Genomic DNA, 14923 nt, shown 5'->3' on the forward strand with positions numbered 1-14923 from the left:
ACTCTTCATAGAATTGGCCAATTTCAGCCTCTTCAACATTGGTGGTTGGTGTATAAACTTGGATTACTGTGATGTTGAAAGATCTGCCTTGGATTCGTATTGAAATCATTCTGTCATTTTTGAGATTGTATCCCATTACAGGTTTTCCCACTCTTTTGTTGACTATGAGGGCTACTCCATTCCTTCTACGGGCTTCTTGCCCACAATAGTGCATATGATAATCATCTGAAATGAATTTGCCCATTCCTGTCCATTTTAGTTCACTGATGCCCAGGATGTCAATGTTTCTTCTTGCCATCTCCTGTTTGACCACCTCCAGCTTCCCAAGGTTCATCGATCTTACATTCCAGGTTCCTATGCAGTATTTTTCTTTGCAGCATGGGACTTTCCTTTCATTTCCAGGCACATCCACAGCTGAGAGTCCTTTTGGCTTTGGCCCAGCCACTTCATTAGCTCTGGAGCTACTTGTACTTGTTCTCCGCTCTTCCTGAGTAGCATGTTGGACGCCATCCGACCTGAGGGGCTCATCTTCCAATGTCATATCTTTTAGCCTTTTCTTTCTGTCCATGGAGTTTCTTGACAAAGATACCCTATTTGCCGGCGTACAAGATGACTTTTTTGGCCACAAAACATGCCTCCAAGTGGGGGGGTTGTCTTATATGCCGGGTGCATTTCATTTGGGCCAGGAAGGAGGTGCCGCTGCTGCCGCTGCCGCCACTGAGTAAGTGACACGTGTCTGCGCCGGCCAGAGAGGAAGGCAGGCGGGCAGGCAGGTGGTTGGTCTGGAGAGAGGAAGGGAAGCAAAGCTGGCCATGCCTGAGCGGCCAGAGCCCGCTGCCCCACGCCGCTGAGCCCACTCGAACATGCACCGCCGGAGAGCTGCTTCTCCTTCCCCTCCGCCGCCACCCGCTTCCCTTCCCTCCCTTGCAGCTCAGCCAGCTCGCCCGCTCGACCACACACCTCTGGAGAGCTGCTTCTCCTTCCCCTCTGCCGCCCGCTTCCCTTCCCTCCCTTGCAGCTCAGCCAGCTCGCCCGCTCGACCGCACACTGCCGGAGAGCTGCTTCTCCTTCTCCTCCACCACCGCCCGCTTCCCTTCCCTCCCTTGCAGCTCAGCCAGCTCACCCGCTCGACCGCACACCGCTGGAGAGCTGCTTCTCCTTCCCCTCCGCCGCCCGCTTCCCTTCCCTCCCTTGCAGCTCAACCAGCTCGCCTGCTCGACCGCACGCCGCCGGAAAGCTGCTTCTCCTTCCCCTCCACCGCCGCCGCCGCCCGCTTCCCTTCCCTTCTTGCCCTTGCCCCAAAAACATGCCTCCAAGTGGGGGGGGTCGTCTAATACGTCCAGTCCCCTTGTACGGCGGCAAATACGGTACTGGAGTGGCTTGCCAGTTTCTGTTCCAGGTGGATCGCATTTAGTCAGAACTCTCCACTATGACCTATCCGTCTTGGGTGTCCCTCCATGGCATAGCCCATAGCTTCTCTGAATTACTCAAGCCCCTTCACCACAACAAGGCAGCAATCTTTGAAGGAGAAACCCACATTAGCTATGGTTTTTACAACTTTAAATTACACTTACTGTTTAAATGTGGTGTGTATTTGATCATGGCAAATTGCAGTGCTCTCCATTTCAGGTATTTTATGTTAGTAACAAAAAGTTTCAAAAAATCAAAAGATTCTAGGTGGAAGGATGAAATTGGTAAGTGTTTCAATATGCTGCTTATTTAGCTTGACCTCTTGTTTGTTTGAATAATTCTGCTACATCTTTCATCCAATGATATTTCTATTGCCATGGTTTTTATTTATGAATTGCCAAGTTATAAGCTAAATAAAGTAAGATACTGTGGAAAATATAGCAAAACCATAGGTTAAGCACTTCGTGTTTGACAGCATAGCAATATGCTCATGCATTTGCTATTTTTAAAATTTTCTGGAATGGAACAATGTGTATTCAACATTTGTATTCCTCCTGAAGAGCCTACATAGTCACATATATGTACACTAATAATTTGAGATTCAAATCCATGGAAAAGTGACATTTTCAGAAGGAGGTTAGACGTGTGTCAATAGCTAAGCATTTTGTGGTACAAAATGGCTGGAGTTTGCTGTAATCCCTTCCATGCTGTCATAGAACTCAGGTACTTGGAAAAATGGGTCAGAGTTCACAGAAAAGGCAAAACAGGCAAGAGCTTTGTGAGAAGGGATGAGAGTGTGAGTTTCTCTTAAGTGTTACCTTTATTATAAATGTATCAATTCTGATTACACCAGCACATGATAAAAAAATGAAGCAGTAACGTGGATTTTTCTTTTATTTATATTTTTCAGTGTGGGAGTTTTACCCCCTAAACACACACTCATACATCTGGGTAATACTAGTACATTAGGAGTGGATGTAAAAAAATCATCCTTTATAAACAGTCAAAAGCTGTTGCTGCTGTCCGACAAATTACTCTTAGTGTAAGTGTATTTGCTCTATAACACAACAAAGGATTTTGCTCTGTTTTGCTTCTTACCAGGCTAGTTACCGTAGTCCAAAGGAGAAGAATATATTTTCTCCCTCCATCATATCTGCATCTCTTTCAGAGCCAGCCAGTCGCCATGGCAACATATTCGACTGAAAGAGATGTGAGGACTGAGTGGGGAAAGAATGAGTTAGGAACCCCCAAGCGGTGGTGTGTGTCTCCAACGTCAAAGCCTCTGCCTTTTGATAGGAAGGTTTTGTTAACTCCCACACCCAGCTGCTGTGTAGATTTTTTTTTTTTAAATTAGAACAAGGAGTGGTGCAACTGCTTCAACAGCCTCGCTCTCTTGGAGTTTTCTTTTTTCTTTTTCTTTTTTGTTTCTGTTCTGGCTCCCCTTTCACACTGAAGATGTTCAGCTTACTGCTGCCGATATTTGAGCTCCTTTGCATCTTGACGTTCCATAAACGCAGGCAGGCATGGCTGCATTTCACTTGACCTCTGTAGCATTTCTGTAAAATCTCCTCTGCATTGTAGCCCAAGGAGATATCGGACTATGCAGAAATTCATTGAAGCAGATTACTATGAGCTGGACTGGTATTATGAAGAATGTACAGATGGTAATTATATGCTTTTCTAATATGTTTGTTTTGTCACTTTTGGCATAACCATTTCTCTCCTCTTGTTAGGCAGGCATACAGGCATTTCTGTCAATTATTTAAAGAAACAGTTGTGAGGTTGTGCAGTTAAGATGCATAGCTTTTTACATTTCTTAATATGTGTAGGACATTCACCCAGTGGGAGTGGCATCAGAACGTAGGTACAGGGAGGTCTTTCAGCAAAAGGAATTTGCTGCAAGATGTCTATGAATACCAAAATTAACACACTTAAGCACTTGTTTTAGTGAATCTTTAGTTTTTGAGTATAAAATCTGAAGATTCATAGGCATGTGCTACAATTTAAAATGTGGTTGGGGGCACTGCACTTTTTAAAAAGCCTATTGAACAGGCACTGAATTTTGCATAATAAGTCTTTGTTGCAGGAATTCATTAGCAAAATGTTTGAAGATTAAATTTTAAGAATTGGTCTCCTTCATAAGCTCCTCTTGAACTTTCTGCTCCTGCCAGTTTGGCAGGGTCTTTCTTTCATAGCCAGGATGTGATAATCAATCTCATGATAGAGGAGGTTGTAAGGAGTAGTGACTGAAACTGCACCAGCTTCATTCTGGGAAATTCACATTTAATGAAAATGTGTAACAGAAATAAAGAAGTCAGAAATATATTGCCATGTTCAGACTTATTCAGCATAATTATCAGGCATCATAAATGAGGAAAGGCCTCGTTTGTAGTGGAACAAGATGATGAAAGAAGTGACCATGATAAGGAAATTAGTTTAAGGTAAAGGTTTAGGCTAATCCAGAACTAGAAGAAAAATTACTGAACAGGGTGGTGCTGAAATTTCACAAACAGGCTCAATAGATTTAAGAAGGTAGTGAGCTTTAGAGGTGTTTTATATACACATTTATTCTTCACAAAAGGCCCATGTGCAGAATGCCTATTCAATGATAAAATTATTATAGGTTTGTTATGTAACTTATATCCTCTCTCTGTATATACTATTGGAAGAGCCACAGCTCTAGGTAATCTGTATGATGTAACACCCTGTGATGGACTATCCCAGCTCAGAATGCTTAAAAGCCAGACAAGTGCCTTCTGTTTGCTCTATCTTTATAAGACTAAGTTAATGTTGAGGAAACTCCTAAGAGATTTTTTTATATAAGTAACAACAGCCTAATAATATGGATAGTGAGCCCTTGGCTAAATCTCAGTTTTCTTATTAAAAACACAGTGTGACCTGCAAGGTCTAGGTTTAGATTAACAGAATTGCCATCTGGCTTTTAAAGTGCCCCAGCCACAGGCTACATTTTTCCTCTTGAATATTGTTTGTGTAGTCCACATCTAGTGTTTATCAGTGAGCAGTACAGTGGTGCCTCCCTTAACGAGCGCACCGTATAACGACGAAATCACATAGCGATCTGTGTTTTTTTTGGATCGCTAATGCGATCGCTCAACGAGCTTTAGATAGGGAGAAATTCGCTTTGCGAAGATCGGTAAGCGTTTCGCTTACCGATCTTCGCAAAACGAAGCTCCGATGATCAGCTGTTTGGCGGACAAAATGGCTGCTGGAAGCCCCCAAATGGCCGCACACAGCGTTTTCGTGCCCTCCCCTCGCTTAACGAGGGCGCGAAAATGGCTGCCGGCCATAGGAAACCTCGCTGAACGGTGAGTAAAGGAGCCTTTTGGAACGCATTAAACGATGTTTAATGCGTTCCAGTGGCTTTCCCTGTCCCGTTCAGCGATGTTTCGCTATAGCGAAGGTTAATCCGGAACGGATTAACTTTGCTATGCGAGGCACCACTGTACTGAATAACTGTATTGTAAAGCAAGTAGTGTAAAATCTAGAACATTAGGTCTGTAGGTTGATATAAGGCCCAGGGTTTGGTACACCCTAATGCAGCTGAGAAAAAGGAAGAAAACTGCAAACAACTTTTCCTTCTTGACTTAAGTGAGGCTTCCTTGAAAGAAGGGGGCGGAATTGCATAATTTTAAGAAGACACCATGAAGCATATCTAATTTAGGTCAGCCAATGAAGCCATTAATTTCCCCTTTTATTTATGCAGCCTCCCCAAACTAGACCTGCCCTCTTCTTCACTGGCAAATACATGGAAACCATCACTTTATGATTTTGTTTCTTCCAAGCTGCAAGAACAATTAAGCAATATTCTTCAGCTCTTTGAAGATTCACTAATAAATCAGATTCAGTTCTCCTTTCTGAAAAGAATAAAGCCTTAAGTTTTTGTACAGGAATCCCAGATTTTTGACATTTTGGAACAGCATTTTGGTCATTTGTTTATTTGAGGGATACTGTAACAGAAATTTTGATCTTGTACTAGCAAATCATTAATTCACATTTTCAGCTTCCAGACACTAAGTATGTCTTCATTGATATTCTGAAATCTTAGATTATTGTTAAAACACAGTTCTTACAGGGAACATGCTGCTAGATATTCTTAAATTGAAGAAGATTGGAAATAGGACTGAAAAGAGAGAGGTACTGCATATGATTTTAAAATGTGAGCTATTGTTTTCATTTTTTTTTCTCCTGTCTGTTTTGTAATTGTCTCTGTATCATGTATATACTGTACTGTTTGAAAATGATAGCTTTGTTATTTTTGTGATGGCTCATGTAGCCCTTTTGTTTTTTACCATTTTGTCTTCTAAAATGCACAATATAATGCATCTTAAGTTCAGAATGACAGTGGTGGGAGCAAAATGATAATTAGTGGGTGCTTTGCTGGATCCAGATTTCTGAGTCAATTTAGTCAGCTCATCTGAAGTTTCAGAATAATACTTATTTGTTCTGAGGTAGAGCTTGTTGAAAGCTGTGTACACAGCCTTAGAATTTATTTATATCTTGTTTTGCATCTTCTTCCTCTTTAGTGCCGCTTGGCACAGTTGCTTACTTCCTTTTTATACTATCTGCTCTTATGCAGGTATGATATGCTTTGTTTGCTTTGACTCCTGCTGTGTGTGTTGGATCATACTGCCAACTTGTTCTAAGGCAGTGGTCCCCAACCTTGGGCCTCCAGATGTTCTTGGACTTCAACTCCCAGAAATCCTAGCCAGCAGAGGTGGTGGTCAAGGCTTCTGGGAGTTGTAGTCTAAGAACATCTGGAGGCCCAAGGTTGGGGACCACTGTTCTAAGGTGATTTATGTGTATGCTCATGAATGCAGCTACATGTGCTGTTGCCCCACATGTTTTGCCCAGTTCCCAGTTAATTTTTGACCATACAGTTGTGTATGCATATTCATTCATTCATATGTAAAACCTTGGTAGTGTGAACTCTCTTACTCTGTATTTTAAATTGGTTGTATTATTCTGTAGAGCACTGCTTCAGGACTTCATGCTTGAGTTGGACTTCATGATGACAACTTTCTGATTCCATGTACTTGATATGATTTCATTATGGTTATGTCACCTCTTTCATATTACTCCCACTGAAAGTACATTCAGTATATTTCACAAGGCTATGCAGACGAGTTTTGTTTTCCCTAAGGTCAGTATGGCTACTTAAGCTAAAAAGATTGTTCTTGTGTTTAATTTTTTTTGCTGCTTTTTACATGACACACAACTAAGCTCACTTTGAGGAACCATCCAGTTCGGCAGCCTACTAAACTTTATATGACCCAGAGACTCTTCCTAGCATAGGGAACGCAGGTAGTTCTTGCATGCTTGGCTTGAAACACATTGCCTTAGTCTTCATGGTACTCAGACATGAGGATTTTGTAGTCTGACAATGTATGATGTTAATTCATCCCATAAGAGACAGGTGTGCTCCTCTGTTTCAGTATAGATTTTGAAGACATTCAGTGGAAGTAAACATATGTGGGTGCATGAGAGAGATTAGTAAATACATCTCTTGCCAAACAGTTTTCTGAATAAAAAAAATTAACAATGGTACAATGACAGTCCGTTCAGGCAATGGAGGGAGTAAATGTACATTAGTGGTGGTCCTTTGTTTTTGGTATTGGGAGAGAAAATCCAACCAAAGGCTACTGGGGTGGAATTTGAAACCTACATCCCCAACTGGTGTTTGCAGCTTGCATTTTTGAACTCACTTTTAAAAAGCATTGTGGCGTTCACCCAGGTCATGAATATTCATACGCTATTTGCATAGACCAGTGGGAGTGCTGGAGGGGTGGAGTCATGAGGTATAAGAGACTCAGCAGGAGGAGAAGGAGTTTAGATAGACATAGAGAGGGTTCTAGAGATAGAGATACAGTGGTGCCTCGCATTGCAACGTTCATTCATTCCGCAAAAATCACTGTTGAATGAAAACGTCGCTATGCGATATTAAAAAGCCCATAGAAACGCATTAAAACCTGATTAATGCTTTCCTAGTGGCTTAAAACTTACAGTTCAGCGAAGATCCTCCATAGTGTGGCCATTTTCAATGCCTTTTAAGCGAAGAATCCGTCCCAGAAAACAGCGGGCGGCCATTTTGTTTACCCGGCGGCCATTTTGAAACCGCCGATCAGCTGTGTGAAAATGGTCACTTTGCGATGATCGGTTCCCGAAGCAGGGAACCGATCATCGCAAAGCGAAATTCCCCTATAGGGAACATCGCAAAGCGATCACTTTTACAATCACAAAAAGTTCATCGCAAAGCGATTTTATCGCTAAACAGAGCACTCGCTAAGCAAGGCACCACTGTATTTGAAGTTTGGGTGGGAGAGTGGTGGTTGAGAGGGATAAAAGATGTTTGTTTAAGAGTTAACAACATTGCTTATTCTGTCAACACCTGTATCAATAAACAATTTCTGTTTGATTCTTTTAAAATGACATATGGCCTGGACCTCAAATATTAATAATAAGTATTGTTGATGTAATCAACTGGTGGCAGCTGAGGGGCATGTAGCATGAGCTCCCGGTTTGGTGAAACAAGCAGGGGCCACATGGGAATTATGACAGATTGGTGGCACAGTGCTGGGATATGAAGCAATCCAGTGAAAAATTGAATTGGCTTGAGTTTAAAGGTATTCCTAGCTAGAAGGGTCTGTGGTAAGAAGTGGTTACCCTTTAGAGTCTTGGTGAAGACTTAGTTTTGGGGCTTCTCAATCCAGATCTGGGAATCCTAAGAGAAGGAAAATACCTACTCAAAAGAAACCATTTTACCTCAGGATTTGCAAGACCTAGCGACTAAATCAAAATCCAGAGCTCTTGAGGGTAATGGGCAGTAGTGGATAGAGTGGAAGCCTAAGTCAGGATAGATCTGAGGTGATAATAAAAGCTAAGCAGAAAGTTGTTCTTGTGTCTGAAGACAAGAATCGTCCAGACGGAGAATTATTGTGGCAAGAGTTGTGAACTTGGCAGTAGCTGAGGCCAGCTGCTTGGAAAAGTGCAACCTGGTTACAAGGAAAGCCATTGAAAGAGAGAAAAAGCCTGATACTTTTGGCTTTTGTGAAGAAAAAGAACCAGTCCAGGTTAATAAGAAACTGTATTGTTTATGCCACCCAAAAGAAGTAAAAAGTCAGTTATGTAGGCATGAATTGAGCCCATAGTGCTGAGGAAAATGGGAACCCTCAAATTCAAAGGGATGAAGAAACAGAGGGACCTGTATTGATTGCCTGAACAGAGGGAGAAAATATTCAAAGCTCCCAAGATTTTGAAAAGTGGAATCTAGAACAAGAATTTAAAATGAAGGGAAAGGAGCTAGCTATGAAAAACCAATTAGAATTGGGAAAAATTAAAGAAAGAGAAAGGGAATTTGAGCAGCAGAACAGGAAAGGGGAATTTGAGCTAGAATTGGAAAGAGAGAAAAAGTCAGAGAACTTGAAAGACAAAGAGAAAATGGAAAGGGAATTTGAGGAAGAAAACAGGAGAAGGGAATTTGAGCCAAGAGAAAGAGAAATGCAATTCCAAATTAAGATGAAGAAATTGGAATTAGCTACTCAAAATAACAACAATTCCAGTGAAAGAAATATCTCAAAAATTGACCTAAAGAAATTTCCCCAATATCTGAAGGGGAATTGTCCTGAATCTTTCCTGATTTCATTTGAGAGAGCTTGTTGGGACTTGGAGGTTAAAGATGATGAGAGGGTGATAATCTTAAGATCACAAAAAGTGGAGTTTTCTCTGAGCTTTATTCACAGATACCTCTGGAGCAAGCTAGAGATTTTGAAGCTTATAGAAAGATGGTGTATTCCCGATTTGGGATTAATTCAGAGCACCTCAGAAGGAAATTTAGATCAATTTCAAAGAAACCTGAGGAGTCTTTTGCCCAGCTTGGGGCACCTTTGACGTAGTACCTCAATAAATGGCTGGAACAGGTAAACATCACCTCTTTAGACCAAATAAATGTGTTTGGGTTAGAACCCTAGAATTCTCAGGGAAATTTTGTTATCTGGTCAAGGACAAGGATCCTAAAAATGTGTTACAGGCATCTGAATATGCTGATTCTATTAGTGAGATCAGAGATCCTCAATTTTCTGAGGTAAAATTTGGTAGGAAAGTGTGGGAGAACAGTATATTCAGTAACCTCAGTCAATAAGAGATGTTTTTCCTGTGGGCAAGTGGGACATTTTTGGCCTCAGTGTGAAAATCAAAAGGATAAGAATTTCAGTCAGCCTAAAAAAGTTTTTCTTCTTCAGTCTTTAGCAGCTGAAGTTAGCAGCAGCACTGTTCCTAAGGAAATGGACTTGGCAGAGAACCCTGAAATTCCTGATGCCAGAGTCGTAGAATGTTTCTTAATCAAGTGTGATCAGGATTTATTGGATAACTCTGGAGAGACTATTTTTATTAACAATATAAAGTATTTAGGTTTAAAAGATACATGTTCCCGGATTACTATGTGTCACTCAGACATCATTCCTGAAGAGAATATGTTGCAAAAGAACATCATCCTCAAGGCATTAGCTCAGACTCAGTGGTTCTATCAATGGCCAGAGTAGCAGTGAAACACCATGGGTAGTCTGGTATATGGAAAGTAGCAGTGTCAGATCAAATCACATCTCCTTGTTTGATTGGTTTAGACCTAGCCAAGCAGAGTGTTTTGATAGTAACCCACACTCAGAAGAGGCAAATTGAAGCCTCTGAGGGAAGTGCTGAAACTCTTATTGAAAAACCCACTTTAGGTGAACAGCCTGAAATGAGAGAGACAGCTGATTTAGCGCTAATGAAAAATCCTAATAGTTCCTCCTTTGTTAAGGAGCAGAAGGAAGATGTTACTTTGAGTGATTGCTTTGGAATGAGAATCCCATTCCACTGACCCTTGAACACCCAGAGAGGTATTGTATGGAAAAAGATTTATTATATAGAGAGATTTCAATGGCATCTCATAGGGGTGTAGAAGACCCCCACAAACAGCTAATTGTCCTTGTTAAATACAGAGAAAAGATTATAGAAAAGGCACACAGGGATGTATTTGGGGCACACTTGGGCATCTCTCGCACCAAGCAAAGAGTGGCACAGAATTTTATTGGCCTGGAATGGGGAAGCAAGTGAAACAATATTGTTAAAGCTGTGATACTTTCCAAAAACGAGGTACTGGAAATGAAAATATGAAGGCTAAACTATGCCCATTGTCAGTGATCTCAACCCCTTGCCAACACGTGGGTCTGCAAGAGTCCTTAGAGATAGCAGAGCAGAGCTTGGGTAGTACTGAAGAAAAGAAGAAAACCTGGTGTGATGAAAAGACCTGGGAAAAAGCATTCTGTCCTGAGGACAAAGTGGTGATACTGAGATCCATAGAGGGGAGTGAGTTACACTTGGCATGGTCAGGACCTGTGGATTTGTTGCAGCAGCACTGGAGGGCTGAGGAGACTAGTTTTGGGAAGTCTCCACATGTAGCTGCAAAAGCAGTGTAAATCCTGTAAGACAGACCCCTACTCAAGAAACCAGAGGTTAAAGGGATAGAACCAGATGATCGAAATCTCAATACATCTAAAATAAGCCAAGTGTTTCAGATAGCACTTAAAAGAAACTTGCCTGTGAATCTTGAGGTGACCCATGAGCGTGGCCCCCCACATATGGAGAGCTTTGCGACAAAAGTACCTGTGGATAAGTTTATTGGTGAGGGTGAAGGCAAGAGCAATAAGATTTCATGGAAGAATGCAGCCATAGCTGTTCTGGAGGAGTGGAATAAACTGCCTACCCTTTCCCCAGTTGAGTAAGTGAAGCCACTACTCGAAAAGAAAACTAGCTTCACCCGGAAAAGGTGAGCCAAGAACATCCAGTGGACGTCAGAGTGCCAGGTAGCCTTCAGTCGTCTGAAGAGAGTGCGGACTTCGGGACCTGTCCTTGTTGCACTGGACTTCGACCATGATTTCATCATCTGCATGGATGCATCGAACGGAGGACTGGAAGCCATGCTATGCCAGGCAGACAACAGTGTGAGTCTACACCCAGTGACCTGGTGAGAGACATTTGTCTGCCATTGAGAGGGTGTGCCTATTTATTGTATGGGCACTGCAAAAGCTGAAGCTCTACATTTGGGAAAGGAAATTCGTCCTCTGCACCACCCATTCCCCTTTGGTGTGGCTATGAACTATGAAATCCAATAGCAGCAAACATGCAAGATGAGTGCTAATTCTGCAAGACTTTGACTTTGAGGTCCGCAGTGTAAGGTGGACCCAGAGTGTGGTTGCTGATGCCTTGTCTTGAAGGCCAAATGACTAACGGATGGATAAAAGTTTGTAATATTGTATTAACTGTTCTGTGTGTATAATAGTTATGGAATATGCTTAAAGTGCAGCGTTTGCTTGAATGCTGATGAACTGAGAGGTGTATGGTGATGGTAAAATAATTGTGACAAACATACTTGCCACAGACATCTGCCAAGATGACTGTCATATAGAACTGCTAGATAACTCAGTATCTGGCTGTAGAGTCAGAAGTTGGGAGTTCAATTCCCCACTGTGCTTCCTTGAGAGGGGCTGGACTTGATGATGCATAGAGTCCCTTCCAGCTCTGTGGTTCTAAGATAATTATATATTTTTCTTCTACATTATCTGCATTAGATTTGTACACAGTCTATTGAAGGCTGGTTTAGGTCGAGAGCTAGCTACTTAAAAAAAATTTAGTTGTCAAATAAAGATATCATCTGCCCCTACCTTCATATAGCTTTATCCAGGCAGACAGATGGCTAGTCCACTCCCTTTTCCCAGTTGTGCATCTCAGTAGCGATTGAAGGCCAACAGGAGTGCAGCCCGCTCAGGTGAGGCACCCTGATCTTCACAACAGGTGCCAATGTGTCCTCTCAGTGGTCTTGTGCCTAGGGAGCATGGTATTTCCTGTCGCCATGCAGCTGGGGGATGGGAGATGCCTTTTGCCTGAATTTGGTGCCTTATGTCTCAGCAACTTACTTTGTTGCTGTTATCAATAAAGCTCTGGCAAGCAGTAAATAAATAGATGTATGTGCTGTGCTGTGTGTGTTTGGTCATGGAATGTTGAGCCATAGCCCACAAACAGACTGTGTAATTAAAACTGGTGTGCCAGCTGTACCTGTTCCTTGAGATGTCTGATTTGGATTGCTGTAATACATTCTATGTGGGGATGCCTTAGAAGATGATTTGTAAATTTCAGCTGGTTCAAAATGCAGCTGCCAGACTGCTCACCAGGGCCCATTATAGGGAACATATAACACCCCTGCTACAACAACTGTACTGGATACCAGTATGTGCCCAATTCAAAGTGCTGATTGTTGCTTTAAAGCCTATATGGTTTGGGTCCAGGCTAACTGAAGGACCACATCTCCCCATATGACCCTTCTCTGCTCTTAAGATCTTTGGAGGAGACCCTCCTTTCAGTCCCATTGGTATCTCAGGTACACTTGATGGGGACACAAGAGAGGGCCTTCTCTCTGGCAGCTCCCAGATTATGGAATGGTCTCCCTCTGGGGATTAAGTTGATCACCTCCCTTTTATCCTTCTGCTGACAACTGAAAACCCACCTTTTCAGACAAACTTTTAATAATTGAATCCTGCATACTGGTTTTTAGCTTAGTAAGTTTCTTTTTAAAGTTCAAAAGGTTTTTAATCACTTAATGTATTTAAATTATAATAATTATTATTTTCTGTTATGGTTTAATTCATTTTTGATGCACTATTTATTGTGTTTTAATTCTTGTTTTAACATTGTGAGCCACATTGAGTCCCCTCATCAGGAGAAAGGCAGCCTACAAATGATATTAAATAAGTAAATAAGTGAATAAATAAACAAAATTGAATTTGGGCCCCCATTCTTCTTCTTCATTTATCCAGTTAGAAGTAGTTCAGTCCAAATTTGTGAGGGCTATATTACAAGTTCCAAGAGGGGTATCCAATGCAGCCCTCAGGTTTGAAGTGGGCTACCTGAAGGTTGAAGCCAGAGCTTGGCTGGCTATTTTTAACTTTTGGCTAAAACTAACCTTTCAACCAATTGGACTGACTTCACTGGTATTACAGGATAACCATCAGTCCCCTTGGAAGAGAGCAATATACCATAAAATCAACAGATACGGCTATTCAGTAGAAAGTATCCAACAAATGGGATACGATAAGACCAAGAGTAATCTTAGGCAGCGTATTATTGAGACAGAAAGGCAGCAGGATCTTGATACAGTGGTGCCTCACACAACGGGTGCCTCACACAACGATGAATTCACACAACGATGCCTTTTTCTGTTAAATTTGCCACCTCACACAGCGATGTTTCCTATGGGGGATTTTCACACAACTATCTCCCTTTTCGCTCCTGTAAAAGTGTCTTACAATGTTTGGAAGCCGTTTTAAATGCTTGCAATGGTTAGCCCACCTCCTGAAACCTATGCAAACTGATTTTGGTGTTGTTCTGACACTTCGTTAATTTATGATGATTTTTTGAATTTTCTCCATTGGAAACCATTGGATGGTCTGTCTAATGGTTTCCAATGGAGAAAACAAAAAATCATCATAAATTAACGAAGTGTCAGAACAACACCAAAATCAGTTTGCATAGGTTTCAGGAGGTGGGCTAACCATTGCAATCATTTAAAACAGCTTCCAAACATTGTAAGACACTTTTACAGGAGCGAAAAGGGAGATCGGGAAAGGGCTCTTTGATCTCCGTTTGCCTTTTAAAGCTCTTCCCGATCTCCCTTTTCGCTCCTGTAAAAGTGTCTTACAATGTTTGGAAGCTGTTTTAAATGATTGCAATGGTTAGCCCACCTCCTGAAACCTATACAAACTGATTTTGGTGTTGTTCTGACACTTCGTTAATTTATGATGATTTTTTGTTTTCTCCATTGGAAACCATTAGACAGACCATCCAATGGTTTTCAATGGAGAAAACAAAAAATTACCATAAATTAACGAAGTGTCAGAACAACACCAAAATCAGTTTGCTTAGGTTTCAGGAGGTGGGCTAACCATTGCAGTCATTTAAAACAGCTTCCAAACATTGTAAGACACTTTTACAGGAGCGAAAAAGGACTTCGCAAAGCCATTGAAATGTATTGAGTCGGCTTCAATACATTCCAATGAAGGAAACATTGTTTCACACAGCAATGTTTCCTATGGGGATTTTCACTCAGCGATGGCAATCTGTTCCAATTGGAACGGATTAACCGGTTTTCAATGCATTCCTATGGGAAATGGTGTTTCACAGAACGATGTTTCACACAACGTTGATTTTTTTGGAACCAATTAACATCGTTGTGTGAGGCACCACTGTATTATTAGAAATAGGTTTACAGTTGACAACGCATTGCTCCCACTGAAACCGGCAAAATATCTCTACTTACCCTTAACACCTAAACAACGCAAAGCTCTTACTTTGGCCCGCTTCAATGCACTTCCGTCAGCAGTCCAGGATGGGAAGTATAACAACACCCCTTACACTCAGCGTCTATGCCCCTGTAACTCTGGTGAGATTGAATCTATCTCCCATGTGT

General features: G+C 41.7%; 1 protein-coding gene across 2 annotated transcripts in view; it reads left to right on the plus strand.

Moving 5' to 3' along the window:
- The window catches only part of TRAK1 (trafficking kinesin protein 1), a 313032-nt gene that overhangs the window by 152227 nt on the left and 145882 nt on the right, over positions 1-14923 (plus strand). Inside the window, exon 1 of one of the 2 annotated variants that reach the window (XM_020813575.3) lies at positions 2620-3074. The exons of the other annotated variant lie outside the window; for it this stretch is intronic. Coding sequence (XP_020669234.3) covers positions 3011-3074 — 64 coding nt within the window. The 5' untranslated portion in view covers positions 2620-3010. Of the gene's footprint in view, positions 1-2619; positions 3075-14923 lie in introns of those variants that run through there. 2 annotated transcript variants of the gene reach the window in all.

Source organism: Pogona vitticeps, chromosome 6 (assembly GCF_051106095.1).
Source record: "Pogona vitticeps strain Pit_001003342236 chromosome 6, PviZW2.1, whole genome shotgun sequence".
In the NCBI taxonomy this organism is placed as follows: Eukaryota; Metazoa; Chordata; class Lepidosauria; order Squamata; family Agamidae; genus Pogona; species Pogona vitticeps.